Source organism: Hyaena hyaena, unplaced genomic scaffold (assembly GCF_003009895.1).
Source record: "Hyaena hyaena isolate Hyena2069 unplaced genomic scaffold, ASM300989v1 scaffold_31, whole genome shotgun sequence".
Taxonomy (NCBI): Eukaryota; Metazoa; Chordata; class Mammalia; order Carnivora; family Hyaenidae; genus Hyaena; species Hyaena hyaena.
This window is the reverse complement of record NW_024080664.1, coordinates 3,033,044-3,055,705: the sequence shown is the minus strand read 5'-3', so window position 1 is coordinate 3,055,705 and position 22,662 is coordinate 3,033,044. Positions and strand designations below refer to the sequence as shown.

The following is a 22,662-nucleotide window of genomic DNA, read 5'->3' as shown; positions in this document are numbered from 1 at the left end:
CTTGTGTTGTGGAAGGCACCTCCGTCTGTGTCTTTCTCCCGCGTGGGGACTCACGATGCCCTGTGCTCCTCCTCATCACAGCACTGCGCGCCTCCATCGCCTTCTCTGTCCGCAGCGCTGGTGCGAGGACGGGAGCCGCTTGCCTGCATGCCCCCAGCCAGGCCTCGTCTCCGCCCAGGCACCTGTCACCCCGGGCTCCTCTCATGTAGCTCCTTGAAAACGGCAGTGGCCTCCCCGGCGGGAGCGCAGAGCGGGTTGGATCCGTGAGACCCGGGTCTGCTCGCCCAAGTCCTCCCTTCCGTCAGCTGCGAGGGACTTGCCTCGTCGCTGAGGCTCGATGGGTGGCAGAGACAAACACGCAGTTTTCCTTAAACGTTCCGGAACTCTTCATACTTAGACTGGAGAAGGTTGCACGCTTGGGGAAGCGAAGTAGAGAAGCTGTGTTTTGCTTAGTGCTTTGAGTCGCTGAGTGACCGCGAGCATGTCCGTTTTGTGACCACAGGGTTACAGTCGCTGTCGCTGCTGGTAAGAAGGAGGCCTCAGTACAGCTGCTCCTTTTTACTTAGGGCCTGTTTGGAGCAGAAAGCTTGGTTCCCCCCTAACAATTAAGTTACACTCTCACTCCTAGATTTCTTTTTTTTTTTTAATGTTTATTTATTTTGAGAGAGAGAGAGCAAGAGCAGGGGAGGGGCAGAGAGGGAGGGAGACGCAGAATCCCACGCAGGCTCCGCACTGTCAGCACAGAGCCCGATGCGGAGCTCCAACTCCCAAACCGCGAGGTCATGATCTGAGCTGAAGTCAAGACTTGGATGGTCAAGGACTGAGCCGCCCCAGCGCGCCGTCACCCCCAGACTCCTGAGTGTGCACTGAGTGTGCATCGCGCTGGCTGCTTCCAACAGTCGACTATGAACATAACACAGTGCTGTGCTCTCAGGCAGCCACCGTCAGTGTCCCGGCAGGCACCCGAAGCAGGTCCACGGTGATTTGGCCAGAAAAGTAACAATTCAAATGCGAAGCCCGTTCATGAGCTTCTGTGCTCTCTGTAACTTTCCCCTTAGCCATACGGTGGTCACTTCCTCATAGACCTGATCTCTACAAGAGTCAGGCTAGAGGAAGTAACTTTCTTGTAACCAGAACACTCTACATGCAAAACTCAGTTTGCAGGATCCGTGGAGGAAACCGAAGGGAGCAGGCCCGGCAGAAGGGTGAGTCCTTGAAACCAGGAGTAGAAGAGACTGTTTCCAGGAGGAAGAGAGGGGCCCCGTGAGCACGGGACTGAGGGCCTTAGCATCATGGAGGACGTCGACCTCGACAGGGAAGCTCTTGGTGGAAGGGGGCGGAGCGAAACCTGATTACTGCAGGCTCAAGAGAGAACAGCAGAGAAATTGGCCATAGAATCCAGATCTCTCAGAGCATCGTTTTCAGGTCTTTGATCCACCACACACGGTACTCAGGATTTTGTGTATCCTTGCATTTTTCTGGGAAATGACTTTGTCGCTTTCTTAACCTTCTCAGGAAGTCTCCTGACCCCAAGGAGTTTAAAACGATTGCAGTATTAGTGAGCGTCAGGTGTTTATAGCCTTCATATCCTTCTCAATGATTTTAACCCTACACAAGTCACATTTCTTTGCTAGGAAACATTCTTTGCCAAGATGTCAAGCATATTCGTTTTAAGGTATACAATTTTATAGAAGAGGCTCACAATCTGGATGTTCAATAAGAGGGGGAGAAAGTGGACAATCAGCTGTGAATGGGATTTTCACATTTAGTCAGGTGGTTTCTACACCACTCTTCCCCATGATACGCTTGATCTAATGAAATAACACTCTTTAAAAACCATAGACCTTGAGGGACGCCTGGGTGGCTCAGTTGGTTAAGCATCTGACTTCGGCTCAGGTCATGATCTCACGGTTTGTGGGTTTGAGCCCCGCGTCGGGCTCTGTGCTGACAGCTCAGAGCCTGGAGCCTGCTTCAGATTCTNTTAACACTATTGTACCATAAACTGAAAAGTGTTTAAGATAGCAAATTGTAGGGGTGCCTGGGTCGCTCAGTCAGTTAAGCATCTGACTTCGGCTCAGGTCATGATCTCACGGTTTGAGGGTTCCAGCCCCGCGTCGGGCTCTGTGCTGACAGCTCAGAGCCTGGAGCCTGCTTCAGATTCTGTGTCTCCCTCTCTCTCTGACCCTCCCCTGCTCACGCTGTCTCTCTCTCTCTCTCTCTCAGAAATAAATAAAAACATATTTAAAAAATGTTTAAAAACCCCCACAGACCTTGAGAACTTGGACCGTGGAGGTAAGAGGCAGACCTTGTAACTTTAATGGGCTCAGGCCAAGCCCAGATGAGCAAGGAGGTGACAACATCAGTCCCCAGGTCCTCTGGGACCCAGACGCTCCGGCTGGATTTGGTTGGCAGGCCAGCTGCCTGCTGAGAGGATGCTCATCTCACTCTGTCTGCTCAGGGTCAGTTCATGCTGTGCGTTTGTATCTTAGTATTCTGAAACCCTCCATTTACAGAGTTCAAACATCAGGTCTTTTATTCCTCGACTTTCACAAAATACAGGCCTTCTTCATTCCACTGACAGTGATGGTAAACCCAACGCGGGGAGATGTTATTTTCCTGGGATTTGCATGGACCTTCTTTCTCAGAAAACCTAGATTTGGGGTACCATAAGATTTCAATTTTTCTTAGTTAAAAATTGAGAGTGATGCACCGTTCCCCTTTTGTCTGATATAAATAGAATAGGTCTTACAGACGAAGTCACACTGCTCACACTGCCTCAGATTTCATGAATTACAGCAACATCGGCCCTGGAGGTTTTGTGTAACGTTACCGGATTTTATAACGTCCGTCATTCTAATGCGATTCTTTTTGTAAATACACACGAGATCCGGGAAGTCCTGAAAAAAATGTAATTTTGTTAAGATTTCAAGATCGCCTGCCTTTTGTTTTCTGTTTTGTGATGTTTCCGTTGGCTTCTCCTCATTGATTTTTGGCAACTCTGTTTTCTGTTTTTTTCCTCTTCCATTCTCACGCCGATGGCCGCAGCCCGACCTGGAGTACGGGGGTCCTTACGCCTGGGTGAGACGGCGGGATAGGGATAGACGCTGAGGTGTGACCCTAACAGTGCTGTGTGACCGATAGTAACCTGAATAACCTACGCTGTTGCCACTAACCTCATGGCTGTGTTTGACCAGAAAGTCAAGTATGTCTTTGTCCAGACAGACACACATGCCACCCTGCAGACTCCCTCGGGGGCACGATGGGCTGGAGGGCAGGTGTACCCACCAGGGCCCCCTGGGCGTGTCGCTGGTCCTCAGGGCCGGGTTGGTGCCTGAATACACTCACTCACCACGCAGTCTTCGAGCACCAGCTCTTTTCCACACGCTGTGCTCACAGCTGTGGATACCAGTAGGGAGGAGATCAGATCAGGAATCCCGAAAGCCTCTGTGTTTCTTTTCAAAGATCAAGTTCAGAGTCATCCATTGTTTTCTACTCTGTCCATTGAAATGAAATGTGCGATCTGACTCTTTTGCCAAAAAGTGCTGTTTGGGAAAGACCTGTGTTCCAGGAACAAAAACGAAGCCTTTCAACTTAAATTTGGCGTTTCCCTCTTTCATCCGTCTGCGCCCCATGCTTTCCGAAAACCTGTAAATTTCAACGATGAATTAAAAAGGAGAGGGGTTTAATCTCGCCAGAAATTAGCAATAAAGTGATTTTGTACTAAAGTGATTGTAGCAATTTAGACACGGCTTCATTTTTAGGACTTTTTCTAAAGCATTTTGGGCTTCATTCATTCCACTGCATTTCAACGTTATTTGGCAAATCTCTGGTTTTAAAATGTGTTTTTGCCTTTAAGAGGATAATTTAATAATGCCACATGTTTGCGTAGCACGAGTGAGCCCTGAGCCGCCAGGGAGCCTGGAAGCGCGGGGGCACATGATTAGGTTCAGGACGCGCTCTTCGCACAGCGTCCCACAGCAGTTCACAGTGACGCCCGTCCGCATAGCTCTTCCATTCTCTATAATTCATTGCATCAGCAGCAGATTTCTAGATGTTTTGCCTTCTTATTCTAAGGTCAAAGTAAATTAGATGTAAGGGCCAGTCCCTGGGGGAATGAATGGATATACGTGTTCCCAAGAGTCAGAAACACATTTCCGATTTCATTTTTATTTCTGTTTTTGTTCTGTTTTAAAATGCAATTGAGTGCCTCAACTATTGCAGTTCAGAGTTTTGATTTTGCCTTCCTTATTTTACTTCCCATCTCCCATGCCCTTGGACATGATCTGTCTTTTGAGTCGCTATAAAAGTAATCTAACACCACTGATCATAAAAGATAGCTGTTGCTGGGGCGCCTGGGTGGCTTAGTCGGTTAAGCGTCCGACTTTCGCTTAGGTCATGATCTCGCGGTTTGTGGGTTCGAGCCCCGCGTCGGGCTCTGTGCTGACTGCCAGCTCGGAGCCTGGAGCCTGTTTCAGTCTGTGACTCCCTCTCTCTCTGACCCTCCCCTGCTCACGCTGTCTCTCTCTCTCCTAGAAATAAATAAAACATTAAAAAAAATTAAAAAAAAAAAAAAAGATAGCTGTTGCCTTCTGCACGCTCGCGTGTGAGGGGCGCTGACGCTCTGATGGCCCGGCTCGGTCGCTGGTGGCACCGGGACTAATCACAGGTTTCCCCCAGAATAACTGGCCGTGATAGGACGTTTGTTCTTGGATCTTACTTACACTCTTTCAGGAAATGCCGATTGGTGGATGTCTTCTGTGTTTCGTTCTCTCTGATAGCGGTGCTCCTCGGTGTTGCTGTGTGTGACATCCACCTGAGAAGCTTATTAAAACACACACACACACACACACACACACACACACACACCCCGGGCCCCAGCTCTCGGTGCTCTGATGGCCGCCTGGCTCAGGACCCCACAGTCCTAAGATGCTCACCAGGGGACCCTGATGCAGGCAGTCTGCACAGCAAGGAGCACTGAAAAATCGCCCTGTACGGGTTCCTGGGGGCCTCAGTCGGTTAAGCGTCCGACTTCAGCTCAGGTCATGATCTCACAGTTCATTGGTTCAAGTCCCACTTCGGGCTCTGTGCTGACAGCTCAAAGCCTGGAGCCTGTTTTGAGTCTCTGTCTTCCTCTCTCTGCCCCTCCAACACTCACATCCTCTATCTTTCTCTCTCTCAAATATAAAATAAACATTAAAAAAAAAAAAAGAAAGAAAAGAAAAATCACCCTGTAGAGCAAAGAAAGTTAAACATCAGAGACCTGACTTAAGATGAAGCTGATAGGCCGTCTATGGACTTTTTATTCTGATGTGTTAGGTTATTTTTCAACTCCCCTTAGCCTATTATATGCTACATAAACACTTCTCCCCTCACCAACATACAACACATAAAAACTATACAAGAGGAAAAAGTTGGTGGTGTCCTTTAATAGGTCAAAGTACTTTAGAGGCACCTGGGTGGCTCAGTCGGTTATGCATCTGACTTGTGCTCAGGTCATGATCTCACAGTTCACGGGTTCGAGCCCCGCGTCGGGCTCTGTGCTGACAGCTCGGAGCCTGGAGCCTGTTTCAGATTCTCTGTCTCCCTCTCTCTCTGCCCCTCCCTCATACACACTCTCTCTCTCTCTCTCAAAAATAAAGTAAACATTAAAAAAACTTTTCTAAAAAAGAAGTCAAAGTACTTTTCACTGTAGGAGTGTCCATGAGGTCCCGTGGATTGGAGAATTCATCCCAGGAGTACATTCCCCATGGCAGAATTCCGTTGCAACAGAAAGGGCGGGTGTTCACAGAGCCGTTGAAGGGAGAGTGTTTCCTGCATTGCCATGGAAAGTGAAGACAGAAATGGTGACGAGACGGAGTGCATTGCCCTCCCCACCACCCCCTGTCACCACCCCGTGCTCTGTGCTGCAGACTGCACTGGAAAATGAAAAGGCCAGAAGGAAGAGCTTGTGGGGGGAAGTATGTATTTCATAAGCAGCAACGGAAAGTCAGAGGGTTCATATACATAATATATTTTATTTATATATCATAGGAAATATACTTATATTTACTTATATTAATATAAGTAATATAAATAGATATTAATATAAGTACTTACATTAATATTTATACTTATATATACTTGTATTAATGTTTACTTATATATAAGAAATACATTTTCTTATTTATTAGTAAAGGAAAAGGCATAAAAAATTGTTTGATGTTAGTCTTTATTGTTATATTAATTTTTTCCAGGAATGGGTTTCTAAGTGGATATGAAAGGAAGAAGACTTTGGTCTGAAATACCCAAGTCCTTCATACCCATTTCCATATCAGAAAATCTTGTTGGTGGGAAAAGGGATTAGATTAGATTGAGTAAAATTCCTGCCTATCTCCAAAGTTTTTTTACTATCAGGTTTATTTCAGAAATGTTTTAATGTTGTTCATTGAGTTTTCAAGTGTATTTTTTAATGTTTATTTATTTTTGAGAGAGGAGAGCAAATGAGGGAGGGGCAGAGAGAGAGAGGGAGACACAGAATCCGAAGCAGCTCCAGGCTCTGAGCTGTCAGCACAGTCTGGAAGTCCATGTACCCCTTCTTCATTACCGTCTTCGCTGCAGAATACGTGCTAACCAGTCTGCCGTCACCTGAGCCTGTGAACTAGGCTCCGTCATCGTGGGTGCTGGTACCTTCCACAGGCGCTCACTCTGCCATCCTGTAGGCACATGGTTCACACACTTGGGATACTCATTTTAATCTGATCGAGCCCTCACAGCGGCCTCATAAAGTGTGTATTTCTAGGCACATTTTCACAGCCGAGGAAGTAGGGGTAGCAGTGGATTAAACAGCCAGCTTACAGTCACATGATAGAGCATTGATCTGGAATTTGGACTCACCTCCACGACCCCCTGGCATTTCTGTCCAGTTTAAGCAGTTGTGTGGACTTTCTTTTTCCTTTTTTAAAAAAAATTTTTTTAATGTTTGTTTATTTTTGAGAGAGAAAACACGCCAGCAGGGGAGGGGCAGCGAGAGGGGGAGACGGAGAATCCCAGGCAGGCTCTGAGCGGTCAGCACAAAGCCCACTGCAGGGCTCGATCCCACGAACCATGAGATCATGACCTGAGTCGTTCAACCAACTGAACCCCTCGACTCTTTTCCTTTTTCTGTCTCGAGAGCTGGTCACATCTGACATGTGAGAGCTCTTGTCTTAAATCAGCAGAAACATCCTTTTAGAATGAGAGCTGTTCTAGAAAGGCCGGGCTTTGGCTGGGGGAACATGGGTGCAGAGGTGGGAAGAGAAGGGAGGTGGGCACACACTTAATCCTTCTCTTTTCTAGGGGACAAATGAGGAAATCATGAAAAGGATCCTCAGATTTCATTCTGAAAATTAAAGTGGGAAGACAGGATGAATGAAAAGCTAATATAGAGGGGCGCCTGGGGGGCTCAGTCAGTCAAGCGTCCGACTTCAACTCAGGTCACCATCTCCCAGTTCACGGGTTTGAGCCCCTCATCGGGCTCTGCACTGATAGCTCGGAGCCCGGAGCCTGTTTCAGATTCTGTGTCTCCCTCTGTCTCCACCCCCTCCCCACTCACACTCCCATCTGTCTCTCAAAAATAAACACACATTTAAAAAAGGAGAAAACAGGCTAATCAGAGAATCTGCCCTCATGAGAAACATTTTTTCCGTGGTGAACTTCTGCACTAAATTATAGATTGAACAGAAGCTATTTCTGAATCTTCTGAACATAGCTTCGCAGTGGGCTGTAATTTTCAAGGACTTAACCCTGAGAACCAAAAACTGAAAACTAGTTGACGTGGGCCGAGGCAATACCCCTCTTGCCGATGGCGTTCGGGCCGCTGAAGAACTAGGACTTGTGGACAGCACCGTAAAACCAGAAACAGGAAATCCTAGGAAAGCGGCTGTACCTGTGGCCACGTGCCTCACCCCGCAGGAAGGGCTGGGCATTGCCTGCCATCCGAAGGTGACCCGTACTTCCAAGTAACAGTAACTGGGCAGATGGGATTGGCTCCAGGGTCCGCTTCCCCCCGAGTGGTAGCTGGGCAGAGCAGAAGCACGGAAGCATCTAGGGGCACGCTGAGATTTGCATTGTCCTCGTTTCGTTGGTCATTCGCTCCACTAAGAAAGCCCAATTTATACCCAACATCCCTGCTGATGTGCACGTGTGTCTTCCTTTGTATCCTGATGGCCGTTTTCTTCTTTTCTCCGTTGAAACAGACAAATGGTTATGAAGGAGAATTCTATGGATCACAGTCCCTGAATAGAAGATCTGGCAGGGTTAGTATAGTAAATTTGCATGACGCAGAATTCAACCAGGTCGCTGCAGAGCTTTAAAGAAAATTTTGCTAAATTTAGCCTCTGTGTGTGTGTGTGTGTTTTCTGTGTGATAACGGGTCTCTCCCCACCCCCGACCAAGCACTTGAAAGAATGGAAACTAACAGTTTTCAGCTGGTAAACATTCTTAGGATGTTAGTCTTCTAAACATTCTAAGTCCCAGTGTAAGAGATGGATGTTAGAATCTCTTCAGCTTGAAAACTTGTAGGATTAAATTCTCGCTCTTCTGTTATTTTGTTGTCCTGGGTGTACATGCATAATGTGTATATTAGGTATATTCAGCTTTCAAGTATAGGTCCATCCCACATACTCACCCTCTGTGCCCACCTCTCCCTTGTCATGTTAAGGACACGTATGTTCGAGTCTGCGTTCTGTTGAACGGTGGCCGTGGAATGCTCCCAGGGCAGGGGTCAGAGACTGCAGAGGGGCAGGGTCATGAGTGCTCGGTGGTGAGAGAAAGGAAGAGGGGACGGACTGACATCAGGACACAAGTGGGGAGCGCTTTGGGTCTGGCAGGGAGGTCACAGGGGACTTCACGAGGTCGAACTGCATACATTCCAATGAAGTTTCATGACCTGCCCCACACCAGTTGTACACTAAATTATCTAAAATCTTCCTAGTCCTACATTTGCTTTACATTTCTTCTTATAGTTAATTTTACTAGTTGTATAATTAGTAACTATTTCTTCTCATTTATCTCAGTTACATAAGGAAAGATCCTATCTACACTTGAATTCTATCTTCAGGTGCCAGTGGGGTTACCCAGGCCTACTTTAGCTTTCTGAAACTGGCTGATGAGGTTTTTAGCCTCACGTCCTAGTAAGGATTGCATTTGCTTCCATTTCATCGAAACTGTCCTCATTCCAGACCGCAAAAACCCTCCCCATTTAAAGGCTACGTCCTCCTATTTATGTTTTTTACATTGACGGCCTTTGGATTTCCTCCAGTTGTTACGTGTTCCTTTAAGGTAAGGCCGCTGTCTGGGGACAGAAGCAAGCGGCATGCCACTCTGTCCCCTGCGCATTGTTTGGAGCTGGCTTTACAGGACGGGCTGCGGGACTCTCTGCGGCCCCAGACTGCTTGTTGGGTTGTGTTGACTGATGAGCAACCTTTCCTTCTAGAGGCATAGCTTTACCATAATCGATCATAAAGAATGACTGCTTAGAGCTGGCAGTTCCTTGAGAAGTTCCGTCATCCACTCTTTCTACCCAGCATCCCCTTCTTCCCTAGAAGACCCCACACAGTACTAGGTAGCGTCGGTGAGCTCTATGCCTTCCATACGTCCGTATTTCTCAATCTTTGATTTTTCCGTTAAAACAGTAAAAAGGTGCCTTTTGATTTGGTTTGAGATTTAAGTAATGCCTCTAGAGATCAAATGCAAAAGAGCTTGCTTATAAAAGTGTTCACCGCAGAGTAAAATTGGACTTAAAATGGATTTAATAAGCAATGAGGGAACAGACGGATTAAAGCACCACGTAACATACACGCAACGCAGCGAGTCCTGTAGGGAGATCCCAGAGCAGCGTGAGGATGAGCTTGGAGAAAAGACTGGAAGGGAAAGTTCAGAGATGTCAGCAGCACATCTGTGGGGAGGACTAAGATAACCATATCGGCCAGAAGGGTTTGGAGGCACCTCTTTCCTCTGTGAAGGGATCTGAAGTCTCCGTAGGAGAACGACTTTGACCGTTCTGATGAGCGTTTTATGCCTCGTGTGTAACGTGCACACATACCGCCTCCCCATGACCTTTATAAAGTATATGCCGCGTCTCTCTGGAGACGGCTGCAGGTCTGTGGCCACCTCCCTGCAGATTCGGCTGAGCTGCAGCCCTAAGGTATGCTGAGCTAAGGAAATTGAAAATCTTGCAACAGACATCATCTTAGTTACCTAACAAAGTATGTAATTAGGAAAGTCCCCGGTGGGAAGTTACATACAGGTGGCTCATCATGAGATTGAGTGAGTAATTACGAACAATTCTAGAGCTGAAAAATTGCAAAAACCGGTAAGAGTCAAACCACGCGACACTGTGGGGACGGGAACACTGAACTATAAAATACGGCTCAGGACCTCTAGTCGTTAAGGAGTTCTCCTGTAGCAGTCTTTTTTTTTTTTTTAATTTTTTAATGTTTTATTTATTTTTGAGAGAGAGAGAGACAGTGTGAGCAGGGGAGGGTCAGAGAGAGGGAGACACAGAATCCAAAGACAGGCTCCAGGCTCTGAGCTGTCAGCACAGAGCCCGATGAGGGGCTTGAACCCACGAGCTGTGAGATCATGACCTGAGCTGCAGTCGGACACTCAACTGACAGAGCCACCCAGGCGCCCCCAGAGTGTCTTGATTCTTAAGCTACATCAGTATTCCTAGAGCACAGATATGGGTGTGACTATGTATGGGTGATTTTCTATTTGCCTTTTGACGTGGACAGGCAGTGCTCTGGGGGACAGTACGGAAGTGCGCACCACTTACAGTGTCTTCTTTGATTCTCAGAATTCCAGCTACAGTGGCTCTGAGGGCAGATTCTCTACCTTGTCGTCAGCCAGAGAGGAGACGTTGGTTGGTTTTCATTTAAATCTTTCACATCCTGTCTTCAAAAACCACAGGTTTTATAGCATGCAATCTCGTGTGTGAATTCAGCTCTCTTTTCATTTTTCCTGTCTATTTTGCGACTTTTCATTTGGGCGGATGCTAAAGTCAGTCTGGGGGCAGTAATTAACATGATGCATTTCACTCAGGCTTACCCCACTGCCTTGCATTTGAGTCCCTATTTGCATTCAGCCGGGTACAAGGAAAGAAAATATTCATGTGGGTGTTTTGTAGTCAGAAGCAATCAAAATCCAGGGGGGGGTGGGGGCCGGAATAAGAAAACTTTATCGTTCTTTCCTTGAGAGTTCCTGAAAACAGAATTGCTTTGCAGGGTGCATGCGGACTTTGTGGCAGTTTCTGAGGGACCGACTGGACTAGGGACGAAAACCACATCAAATCCAAATTCAAATGTCTGCACAGCAGGGTTCATTCCCACAGTTTAAGGATATGCATCAGTGTCGATGGGCCCAAAGATTTCTAAATTATGCAAGAGTCCTAAGACAGAAGGCTTGTTTGTTTTCGACCAGGTTCATACTCACTTAGCAAACACTAGGGAACTAGTTTAGGTAGGACGATCACAAAGATAAGTGGGTGAGATAGGTCAGTACTAGGGAAGCATTTACTTCTAGAACAGAAGACAGACCCAGCTACCAGATACACTAGTACAGCAGTAAATTGGACGATAGGGAGAAATGGGTGTCGTCACAAAGGATGTGAAGTGAACCTCGAAGAGTCCACGGGAAAAATAAACAAATAGAAACTTAGCCAGTAGAGCCAGCAATACCTGATCCTTCCTGCTCTCCTATCGTGCCTCCTCCCCTGCCTCCTTTCATTCCTGCGCAGGGGACTCCAGACACGGAGCCAGATACCCCCTCAGCTTGCTTGTCCACTTTCCAGACTCCCACTGCTGCCTCTCAGCCCCGTAGATTACTAAGTACTCCATCCCTTCTTCCCCAGTAGGTGAATTTTGACTGAATACAAAATCAGCTGTAATCGCCCAAGTATTGGTGGGTTTCGCCATCTTGGATTTCTTGCGTATTGTGTGTATTTCAGTGGGAGATTTTGCTGTTCCAGAGAGCACCGTGTCATTCAGAAAACTTGACTTCCTCCTCACTTTTTGAGCTGAGACACTTGCTCTGAAGTAGACGATGGTGTTAGATATCTAATATGCAGGTGTGAATTATTCACCGAAGTTCAGCCTGTATCTGACTCACTTAAATTCATTTAAGAGAAACAACCGACACTGGAGTCAAAATTAGAGCCAAACCATTCAAAACATAAACGTCAGAACTTTCCAGAGGCCACATATCCCCACCCTTGTTCTGCCTGAGGTCCTATTTTACTCACTGACCCACAGAATCTTCCTGATAATTACTGTGTTCTGTAGGTATTATATCTATTCCTGCAAAACACATGGGCTTGTTTCATTTTAGTTAAGTCTAAAACAGAAAGATGCTGAGGTACCAGGGAGTGTTGAAGACGCCTCTAAGTACTTCTCCAGTCTTCCAGATTTGTCAGACCCACACCCTAGCATGGCGGCCACAGCCGTGGGCGCTTTCTCCCCCTTGGCACTTTCCACGTCTCACAGAGGAGTTGACAAAATGGCGTGTACACAGAGTGTTCGCTCAACCACTGGAACACCTTTCAATATTTGTGTGAAACATTAGAAAGCTTCTCCCTGTTCCGTCCCTCCCCACCCCCAGGGTTCCACTCTCCTGCCTCTCAGGTCATGTGGATGTAGCTTGTGCAAGACATAGGAATGTTAGGCACAAGTTATGGGACCTTGAAGGGATGGCGAGATATCTTCAGGTGCCATCAGGTTACTTGAAGAAGCCACTTCATCTTCAAGGACTGTCCCATGCTTGGACAATTGGTAGAACACCCCCAAGATGGCAGTCTGAAGCTACTGGCGTCCTCAAGGAGCCTTCCATTTGGATAGAACATTTTATTTGGGGAAACGATTTATATGGTAGCACTCCCCAGAAAGGTACCAACAGTGTAGACTGCTGTAGGTCGCAGAATTAGATCACTGAATCTATGCCGTCTTCTGGACATCCTGAATACACATGCATCGTTAGGTAAATACCTAAGGAAGCAATGCCGGAGAGCATATCCAGCGAAACACCTCATTACATAAAGTAAAGGTTGATATCTCTGCCGTCTTAGTTTTGAATGTTTCCCTCCAAGCTTTAAAACTTAGAGCTCAAATTACAAAGACCTTTAAAACCCCTGTGGTCTTGCTGTCAGTTGAAATTTAATGAAATGTATTTTTCCTTGGTTTGGTCCCGTGTGCTAGTTTTGTCAATTAACTGGACCGTCTTTATTTCCTTCTGATCGGCCTCCTTTCCTTCTGATCAGCCTCCTTTCTCCCTCCTCCGTACGTGCATGCCCTTAACCGATTTTGTCGTGAAAGGTGGTTGTGTGTGGATTTACGAAACCATCGTACCTTCGAGGTGAGACGAAGCTGTGAGCCCTCCTCCCTTCCTGCCCATTTTCTCTGATTACAGGGACTCTCCTGCTCCGACCTCGGGCTTCCCAGCGGTGGTGGTGGTCGTGCTGCCCTGTCTGCCCAGAGCGGAAACCGGGTCTGTGCTCTTACTCGTCACCCGCTTCCTTCCCTCTTTCCTTCTGTGGGGTCACCTCACCCTCTAACCAAATGTACGAAGATGCTTCAACCTCTTCCGTGTGAGGTCCAGAGAGCAGAGTTCAGCAGGTGTTTCATTCGGCTGGACCAACTTGCTAAGACTTTGGTCGATGTTTTAAGACATTATCAAAATCGTCGAGGACCTTATATAGAAAAACAGAGGATTTAGCAAAAAGGAGGCTCTATTAAGTGTACATTTCCAAAAGCCCAGGTCCAAAGAATTGGTCTCTTGGGTCTCTCCTCCTTTTCCAGTAATTGTTCCCCATCTGGGGTTTCATTTGTTTCTTTAAAAATATTTTTCTCTTGTAAATGTGTCCAGGAAGCAATTTGGAAGCCTTTTGTGCCTAATCTGGCTCCTCCATCTTTGCGAAGTGGGAGAACAGCCCTATTTCTTTGGCTCAGCCTCCCCGCTGCTTCCTGTTTTGGTCTCCCCCCCCCGCCCCCCCCCAGGCGGGAGTGCGGGTCAGGCCCTGAGCTGTAAGTACACAGGTCCCGCTCTCTATACGAGGAGCTGGGCGTCAGAGCCCCGCACTCTTCCCGCCGCAGAGGTTGAACCATATCTCCTTGCACTGCCGCCCCCCTGCCTTGCCGAGTGATTCATCCCGGGTCATGCACATTCCCTGACGGCTGGGTGGCCCCGCGCTGCGGGCTCACATGGCCTCTGCCCGTGAATGAGTCATGATCCTGTTCTGGAACTCAGGGTCTGGCCGCGCCAGGAGCTGCCCCTCCACCGGGGCACATGCCCGCACAGGCGCGGCCCAGCCCCGGCCGGGGTGTGGGTGTGGGCTCCCCATTACAGGGACATGCCAGCCCCGGCCGCTGGCGCAGTCTCATGGCTCCTGGTGGATCCTGAGCACCGGATCTGGGATCATCTGCTGGACACGAAAGCCCTGCGTCTGCCGCTCTCTTCCCGGGCGGAAATGGATGTATTAACACCCCGAGTGCTTTATTAACCTGGGGTTTTGTGCTCTGGGGTTTGCTTGCTGCTGGTGGCCTTCTCACCTTGTCACCGTTCTGTCTCACTCCCTGACCCTGTCCTCCAGGAACGCCTGAAAAGAAATGACTAGAACATAGCCCTAGGTCAAAGACCCTGGGGACGTTTGCTAGTTTAAAGTTGGATTTGCGTCTCTCAGATTTACCGAAATCGCCACATCGACTTTTTTTTTCTTCTAACTGTTGGACGGCGTCCGGCTGTCATGATAACCGAAGCGACGTGATTATCTGTCTCTCTTACTCACTGCTGTGTTTCAAGGCTTTTAAAACCTGCCGTTTGCTCTCCTGCAGCTCTCTTACCTGCACAGCGCTGCCCGGCCTGCTGCCAGTTACCCGGTGCGTGTGCTGCCCCCCAGCCCCTGCCCGGCCGCCCCTTCTCTCCCATCCCCCCACCCCCTTCCCCGTCCCTCCTCTGCCGTCCCCGGACCCTCACCTGCCTCCAGCCCCCCTTCCCCCCACAGCCCCCTCCCTACCCCCGCCCCCATCCCCCCCAGTCCCCTGACCCTCACCTGACTCCGCCTCCATCCCCCAACTTGTCCCGGCCCCACTGGCCCCCTCAGCGCAGGCGCACTGGGCCTCATGCCACACCTGCCCTGGGAGCCCGGGTGCTGGTGTCTGCAGCCTCAGTGCCTGAGAATTACCTTTACGAGGAGCCTGTAAGTGCCAGCCGTGCCCGTCAGTCCCCTCTGGGCGGGTCCAGGTGTTCTCTCTCCCCGCAGCTGACAGCAGCCGTCACACCACCTCGGGCCCCAGGAGGCCACGTGCTCGCACAGGATTTTTAGCCAGGAATGGGGCAAAGACCTCATTTACGTACTCTGCGGGCAGAAAGAAGGGTGGCTTTTTATGGCTTTGGTGACCTGAACAGGTGTTAACCCATTGCGCTCGATCACTTTGGAAATTTCCAGTTTTAAATACAAGATACACCTTGCAGGAAATCTACACTAAGCAAAGCAGTTACACTGTACTTGGTAATAAGTTTCCGAATTTCCGTCCAGATTCACCCCTAAGGGGAAACAGCAGAAATCCCAGCTCCCTTCAGCCGGGCAGGGTTTGGTGTGGCCTCGCGCGGCACCGTAAACCCCTCTTCGCCATCAGCGCTGAATTACGTGTGATTTCCAGGTTAATCAAGGATTGTTTTCTAGTTAGCAGTTTTTAAAGAATCACAAAATATTGAACTATCGTTTTCATACTGCTGTATCCTGAAGTCATTTCATACTAGCCTAAGTTCCTAAACATCAAGCGTGAGAGTCCCATGACAAAATTCAGGATACGCGAATTACCTGCTCACTTAAATGTGGATTAACAGGTTTTTACTTGGCAAGGAACGTTTCTCAGAATGACGCATTTCAAGGAGCTACTGCGGATTGCATTGCATGCCAGTTAACGGCAACGGGTTTCTCTCTTAGACTTTTGCATGGCCCTGTCCCGCGCAGCCCTCGCCGCTGTAGGTGATGTAAGGCTTTCCCTGCTTGTCTTCCATCGTGATTTGTTCAGAACTTGTTCTTCTCACGGGTCAGTCTTCCTTAGCTCACCTTGTCCTGTGTTTTGGGCACCAGTGGAGGGGGAGGGGCTCCCTGACCTGACAGTCTGTTTTTGTCGCAGGCATCTGTGTTCGATGACAGCAGCCCTGGCCGGGCACGGCGGAGCAGTGCCTGCGGTTCCTATGCTGTAAGGCATTTTCTGTGGTTCCGGAATTTTCTCCCGTGTGCTGCATGCCCCTGAGTGGCTCCCTGGGCACTGTCCCAACCCCTGGAGATAACTAACCGGAGTTACAGAGAGGAAGCACTTGTCTCCTCTCAATTTTCCGCTGTAGTAAGGGTGGGTCGTGGGTGATGTGAACCGTGAAGCCTTTGGTTGGCGGGTTAGTGTCCTCGCACATCAGTTTACATCGAGTTCAAGGGAGGAGACCCACCTTAATTGAGTTGCGTTGGCTCTTTTCCTGTAACACGCTGACAGTACTAAGAAGGAGTGAGGTGCTCCTAAAATAATAAAAGGAGGAAGAGGGCAGTTCCACAAGCAAATTATTTTCACCTCTGGATACTTGAGGAAGACGAACAGATTTAAAGGCTCAGGAGGTTCCACGTACATAATTTCCTTTTGCTGTCTTTCCACCTCTTCAAAGGATTTGAAATGACAGAGTTGGCTCTCACATAAGGATGTAGAAGTCAGTTGTACAAGAGATACTTGTTGAATGAAAAAAAAAAATGAGTGAATGAATGAAAGAGGGAAGCAAAGTAGAAAAACAGAGGCAGTCCGCGGAATCGGGGAAACCAGTTGGCCCGTCCTGAGGGGCAGCAGAAACTGAAGGAAACTGAGCGGGAACTGAATCTGTGGATGCCACGGTCCCCCCGGGTCCTGTGAAAGTGCACCCAGGCCCCACGTGTAATGGCTTGCTAACCACTACTTGAAAGTGCTTTTATAATGTTGCTTTTGGCGTTGGTTGGTTACTTAAGTGGCTAAATAATCCAATCTATGGTTTATTATATTTCATGAATATTCAGGAATTCTTGCAAAGCCAGTCAAACCTACAGGTTTATTTAGAATGTAATTCTTATGAATATCAAAATCCAATAATTAATTGACATAGCATTAGTTTTTGTTAACATGTAATTAACCATTTGTTAATTTTGTATTGCGTAACATTTTATTCTTTTTTAATTTATTTGTTTTGAGAGAGAGAGATGGGAGAGAGTGAGCAAGCAGAACGGGAGAAGGGTGGAGGGGGGGAGAGAGAGAGAGAGAGAGAGAGAGAGAATGGGAACCCCAAGCAGGCTCCACACTGTCAGCACAGAGCCTGATGTAGGGCTTGAACTCACAAACCATGAGATCACTACCCAAGCTGAAATCAAGAGTCAGATGTTCAACTGACTGAGCCCCCCAGGTACCCCTATTGCATAACATTTTAAAGGGGTGGAGCCCACTATATTAAATCATTTTCTCAGTTCTTAAACATTTTTGTAGGCCATTAAGAAGCTCACAGATCATGCCTAATGGATGCGATAGCTCTGGCCTGCAGATGACGGATAAAATGCAGCTAAATGATTTCCTTCTATCAGAAAAGAGACAGCATACTCATTCCTCAAGAGAATGAGACTTTTCCCAAGCACTGGGTAGCTGTCCCCTGACTGAAGTAGAACTCTCGATCGGGCGGGATGCGTGTCCCATAGACTCTGCCTCCATTCGGCTTCTGCAGGTGGACGTTCAGACCAGCTGCCCCTAAGAAGTGAAAGGTCTTCTTGTCCCGACAGCAGAAACGTCTGAAATAACAGCCACATGTCCAGAAGTCAAAGAGAATAAAAACAAAGTCTTTCTGCACTTAGCACTGCACTCCCACGCAGAAAGAGCCCAGCACGCATTTGGTGAATTAAATTGGACAAAAATTGAACCCTGGGGTTAAAAATCCCTCACGAGAGAACTTTGGCAGCAAAGTAGCCAAAGGCTGGGTGGGAGGGAGGTTTGCTGGGCTCCGTCCTCTCTGCAGCTCCCTGAGCCCCGCCGCTGCCCTCCCCTCGGGGTGGAAACAGGTTTCCCACATTCAGGACTGTGGCTGGGGAGGGAGCTTCCTCAGGCTCCGGTCCAGCTTGCACTTGTGGTCACTGGCAAATATGCCCACATTGTGAGAGGCTGCAGCTCAGGGGTCCCATCCCGCCCTGCAGGGCAGGATGGAGCTGGGGAGGAGCCTGTGCTTCGACCCGAGTCCAGGCTGACCCCTCCCCTGCACAGGGTGGTCCTGATCCCGCTCCGGAGCACGCACCCCCACCTCCAGAGCGTCCAGCTTCCGTCCAGCTTCCCCAGGAAGGTAGCCCCACTGCAGTACATGTTCACAATTAAGTGACTTAATTCCAGTTTAACCATTAAATGACTGGCTCTCTTTTAAGTATCACTGTTTTGCTTGAAAACCTTTCTATTTTATACCTTCCTCACCATTATTAAGCTGCGTGTGTGTGGTGTAGGAAGGACTCATGGCCGGAGTTATTCTGACACGCTGGGGGGCAGTCATCACCGCCGGTGCCCTCTGAGCCAGGAGCGTGCGAGTTGCTCGCAGCAGAAAGTGAAATCGGGGAAGAGACCGACCTGCACAATCCTCGGCACCTCCGTGTGGCCAGTGTCCTTACGATTCCACGTCCCGGTCACAGGCCGACTAGCTTTTCCAGGGTCCCACGGCCAGTAAGAGATGGAGCCTGGCAGGACCTTTATAATTTACATCAGCCACGCTGGCTCCCAGACGCCAGCCACTCCCACGGGGGCACGTGGACCAGGGCGATACAGACCTGAAACTGACTCTGCCCTGCAAGACCAGGTCCGTCGACAGGAGAGCAGGTTTGGACTGGGCGTTGGGAGAACCAGCGGAGAGCCCTGTCCGCAGCAGCCTGTTGTATCTCTGCCTGGTGAGCCAGGACGCGAAGGACATAGAACGCAGTGGGACTCGTCTCTGGGACGGGTTTCCTCTGTCTCGTGTCTGTGAACCCAAAGGCAAAATTTTTCTGCCTTAAAGCACTGACCTTACATGTTTCCTTTTATGCTGAATAATAAAGCAAAAGGTGAGACTAGCAATCATGGTAAGTTTCCCGTGAATGTCAAATGCGGTAGTGATTCTTGCATATGGTGTAGGTATGGCTGTATTTTCTGTGCACCTGACACAATGTCCTGCATGTAAGTGTGAGTATACAATAAATATTAATTGGATAAAGAAAGGGGAAGGATGATGAGTAGGTAGGGTGGGTCTGGCTGCTTACAGCCTGAAGTTGATTTTGTTCATTCAACAAGTATTTCCTGAGTGTACACTGTGCCTGGCCTCATCCGGTCCCTGCGGGGACTCAGCAAGGAACAAAGACCCTGCCTTCAGGGGATTACGTTCTGGTGGAAAGATGTGCAAGCTGCAAGGTGGTGCTTAAGATGAGAATCGCGAGACCTCTGAGGTCCCGTGCCTGCTAGGATGTGCAATAGAGGCCAGGGCTGCAGGTCCCGGTGGGGCCGTGTGGGCTGGGCCGACGACAGGCAGCTCCGGGCATGCACGGCGTCCGGGGGGCTGGGTGGAGGGGCCCACCGCCGGGCTGTGCGGCCTCTGGGACGACGCCCCTCAGGCCACGCCACAGTCCGCTGGATGCCTGGTCCTCTGTCGTGTGCGTGTTCGAATCCCGCCTCCCCTCCCCGTCTCCCCACCCCCCTCGCTCAAGAGGAAAGTAAGACTTGAAAAAACAAAAACACAGGACGCGTATGTAGGACTGGAACAAATGTGAATACAAATCAAAGTTAAGAGGGGGAAGCTTCTAGATCTGTTAGTTGCGGTGTTTTCCTTTACCCGAAGAGAGAAAGTGCAGGCAGACAGATGGACTGACCCCTCCATTCAGGCAACCAGACCAGGCAATCTGGCATCTGAAGAAGCCATACCCGATTCGGTATCAACCCTAAATCTTAACTTTGTTTTCACTTGGGAAGAGACAGAAGGCAAACTTCTGCTGCTAAAAAAAAAAAAAAAAAAAAAAAAAAAAAAAAAAAATGCCAAGCACCCTGCCCCGCTCTCTACTTTCCGTCTGGAGCGGAAGGACGGACGGACTAATGTTCTCACACGGTCCTGTCCACACGGACGAGGTGGCTTTCGGTGCGTAAAGCAGGCGCGACTCCACCCCCGACCTGAACGGACGCTTTGTGTGACTTTCTTCTCCATGCCCAGGAATTCTGTGTCCATTTGATATTATGACTAATTTTATCTTCTGTCCCTCTCGGGCATTTATTTGAAGCTTGGAGATGCAGCCTTCCTTCCCGCGGGGAGCCTGCTGTCCGTGCTCACCCCTGTCTTTTCCGCTCTGCACGTGGCTGACCTCTACTAACGGGGGGCGCTGGTGGGGGTCTCCGCTGTCGCTATGCCTCTGCTGACCCTGTCCCTTTGTTTCTGTCCTGCGTCCCGGCGGCGGGCTGTGCGGGCAGCCTTCGGAGCGCGGCGGCCAGCTCAACTCCAGCTCCCGAGCCTCCTCCAGAGCCAGCTCGGCGCGGGCCAGCCCAGTGGTGAGTGTGCGCCCCGCGCCGTCCCTTCCTCCTCCGCCCCTCCGCTCTCTGCCTCTCTGTTCTGCAGAGGAGCCCTCCACCCCCAGAAAACCTAAACCTGGCGTAAAGTAGGAGGGCTCTCCCCGGGTTTATTTCAGGTCTAAGCAAAAACATAGTTGGGGAAAATGCTCCCAAATTTAGAATATAGTTATATGATATCAGCATCGCGTTGCCACATGGCTCGAGTTAGCGGCTGCCAAGGAGCTAACGGTGCCCGGCGCTGGGGGTCCTCCAGGGAAGGAGGGAAGCTTTGCCCAGTGGGGGAAATGCAGCCAGGTGCACCGAGGTATTGTGGCTTTATGAGTGAAAAGATGGAAGGATTGGCTTTCAACATTTTGTTTGTAATGTCGTCTGTTCGTGGACCCAGACGGTCTTTTAAAATCAAGTAGCTCCTCGAAGGGTCATGGTGTTCCTATTTCTGCCCAGTGCCCCACCCCCTCATTGACTCTCCAGTGTTCAGTATCGAAACACTGCGGGGCCACCTGGGGGGCTCAGTCGGTTGAGCGTCTGACTTTGGCTCAGGTCATGATCTTGCAGGTCGCAAGCTCAAGCCCCGCGTCAGGCTCTGTGCTGACAGCTCTGCACTAACAGAGAATTCTGCGTCTCCCTCTCTCTCTGCCCTTCGCCAGCTCACACTCTGTCTCTCTCTCCCTCTCTCAAAAAATAAATAAACATTTTTTAAAATGCTTAAAAAGAAAAAAAAAAACTACAGAGCTGCCCTCCTGTTCCTCACTGACTGGTCCCCACCCTCTCAGTGCCCTTGTTACGTATTTTTCCCAGGGTCTTTACAAATTCAGACACTTTGTACGAGGCCACCATGCATTCTGTTTAGAGTAAGCCTGAGCGGGACAGTTGCCCAGAGGCCACCTGGCACCTGGGCAGGCAGTGTCTGGTGGCCGGAGCTGGGCCTGGATGGCACGCGTGCCCGCCCCGCACGGCCAAGGATCGCCACATCAAAGGACAGTGGCGCCCCCCATGATAAACCGTGGCTGCAAGAAAGCAAAACAGGCAAAGCGGATCCCTTGCTCTGCTCCCATTTAGGGAGAAGCTTCAGTGTGGTTCTTACACAACACCATGATCAGGCGGGTTGATGCCTAAAATTTAGGAAGTGCTTGTGCTAATGCAGAAGAGGCCATGGAGCCGGAGTCTCCCGCTTGCACAGATGTGCCCGTTGGGCGCTGCTCTGTTTGTTTCTTAAATGAGATACAGCCTTTTAGAGCCTTGAAGTTTCATACAGATACATAGAGATCTCCGCTTCTTCTGGGGAAGCAGGTAAAACCATCCCTGCTGCTGAGCGCGTGGTGGAGTCTGCGCTCCGCTGTCCCTGACCCCAAGGCCAAGGCCAGAGCCGTTCATCCCGCACAGGCGTTTTCCCGGTGGCAGAGAAGGGCTCCTCTCCACCAGGTCCACATCTAACAGGAGGAAACGAGACAGACCGAGGGGACGAGGGTTCTAGCAGGAGGGCCTGCTGCCTTGTGGAAGTGAAGACACCCCGCTCCGTGTAAACACAGGCCCCCGTACCTCCTCTGCACACGCTTCAGGCGTCCGCCAAACACCCTCACAGCCCCGTGAGCACCCCCACGCTGGAGACCGGGCCTGAGGACAGGAGAAGCCGCGGCCGGAAGGACTGTGCAGGAGCGCCAGGAGGGGGCGGGGCCCGGGTGCTGGGACAGGAAGGTCGCGTTCAAGATCATGTAGCTTCCGTCTTTGAAATCAGGCAAGTTGCTTTTCGTGGAAAGTCCATAAGTGCCCGGTGAGCACTTCCTGCGAACTAGACCCCTGCTCACCGAGGTCACAGTGTGCCGCCCTCACATCCACTCTCCGTGGGGTCCGTCATGGCCTGTGGCAGCGCAGCATATACAGGCTTGGCCACGTGCAGCCTTCGAACCTTGGGAATAAACGTGTCCACGAGAAACAGCGGAGAGTCGCACATACCCTCTTACGCTCGCTCATCTTTTGGAAACTAACACTAGTATTTGCAGTTGGCAGAAGGTGGCCGTGGCCTGGCTCGTGAAGGGTCCCTGGCTCCCTCCTCACGCCCCTGGGTGGCCTCTGGGATGTGTGGGGCTGT

General features: G+C 49.7%; 1 protein-coding gene across 15 annotated transcripts in view; it reads left to right on the top strand.

Annotated features, from left to right (window-relative positions):
* Positions 1-22,662, top strand: part of LRRFIP1 (LRR binding FLII interacting protein 1) — a 137,995-nt gene that overhangs the window by 81,364 nt on the left and 33,969 nt on the right. For 7 of the 15 annotated variants that reach the window (XM_039228636.1, XM_039228635.1, XM_039228628.1 and 4 more), the window contains exons 7-11: positions 3,046-3,078; positions 8,214-8,273; positions 10,814-10,879; positions 16,149-16,214; positions 20,475-20,552. The exons of 4 other annotated variants lie outside the window; for them this stretch is intronic. In XM_039228636.1, coding sequence (XP_039084567.1) covers positions 3,046-3,078; positions 8,214-8,273; positions 10,814-10,879; positions 16,149-16,214; positions 20,475-20,552 — 303 coding nt within the window. The remainder of the gene's footprint in view (positions 1-3,045; positions 3,079-8,213; positions 8,274-10,813; positions 10,880-16,148; positions 16,215-20,474; positions 20,553-22,662) is intronic. 4 more of the 15 variants (XM_039228629.1, XM_039228626.1, XM_039228624.1 and 1 more) reach the window with 3 other exon arrangements.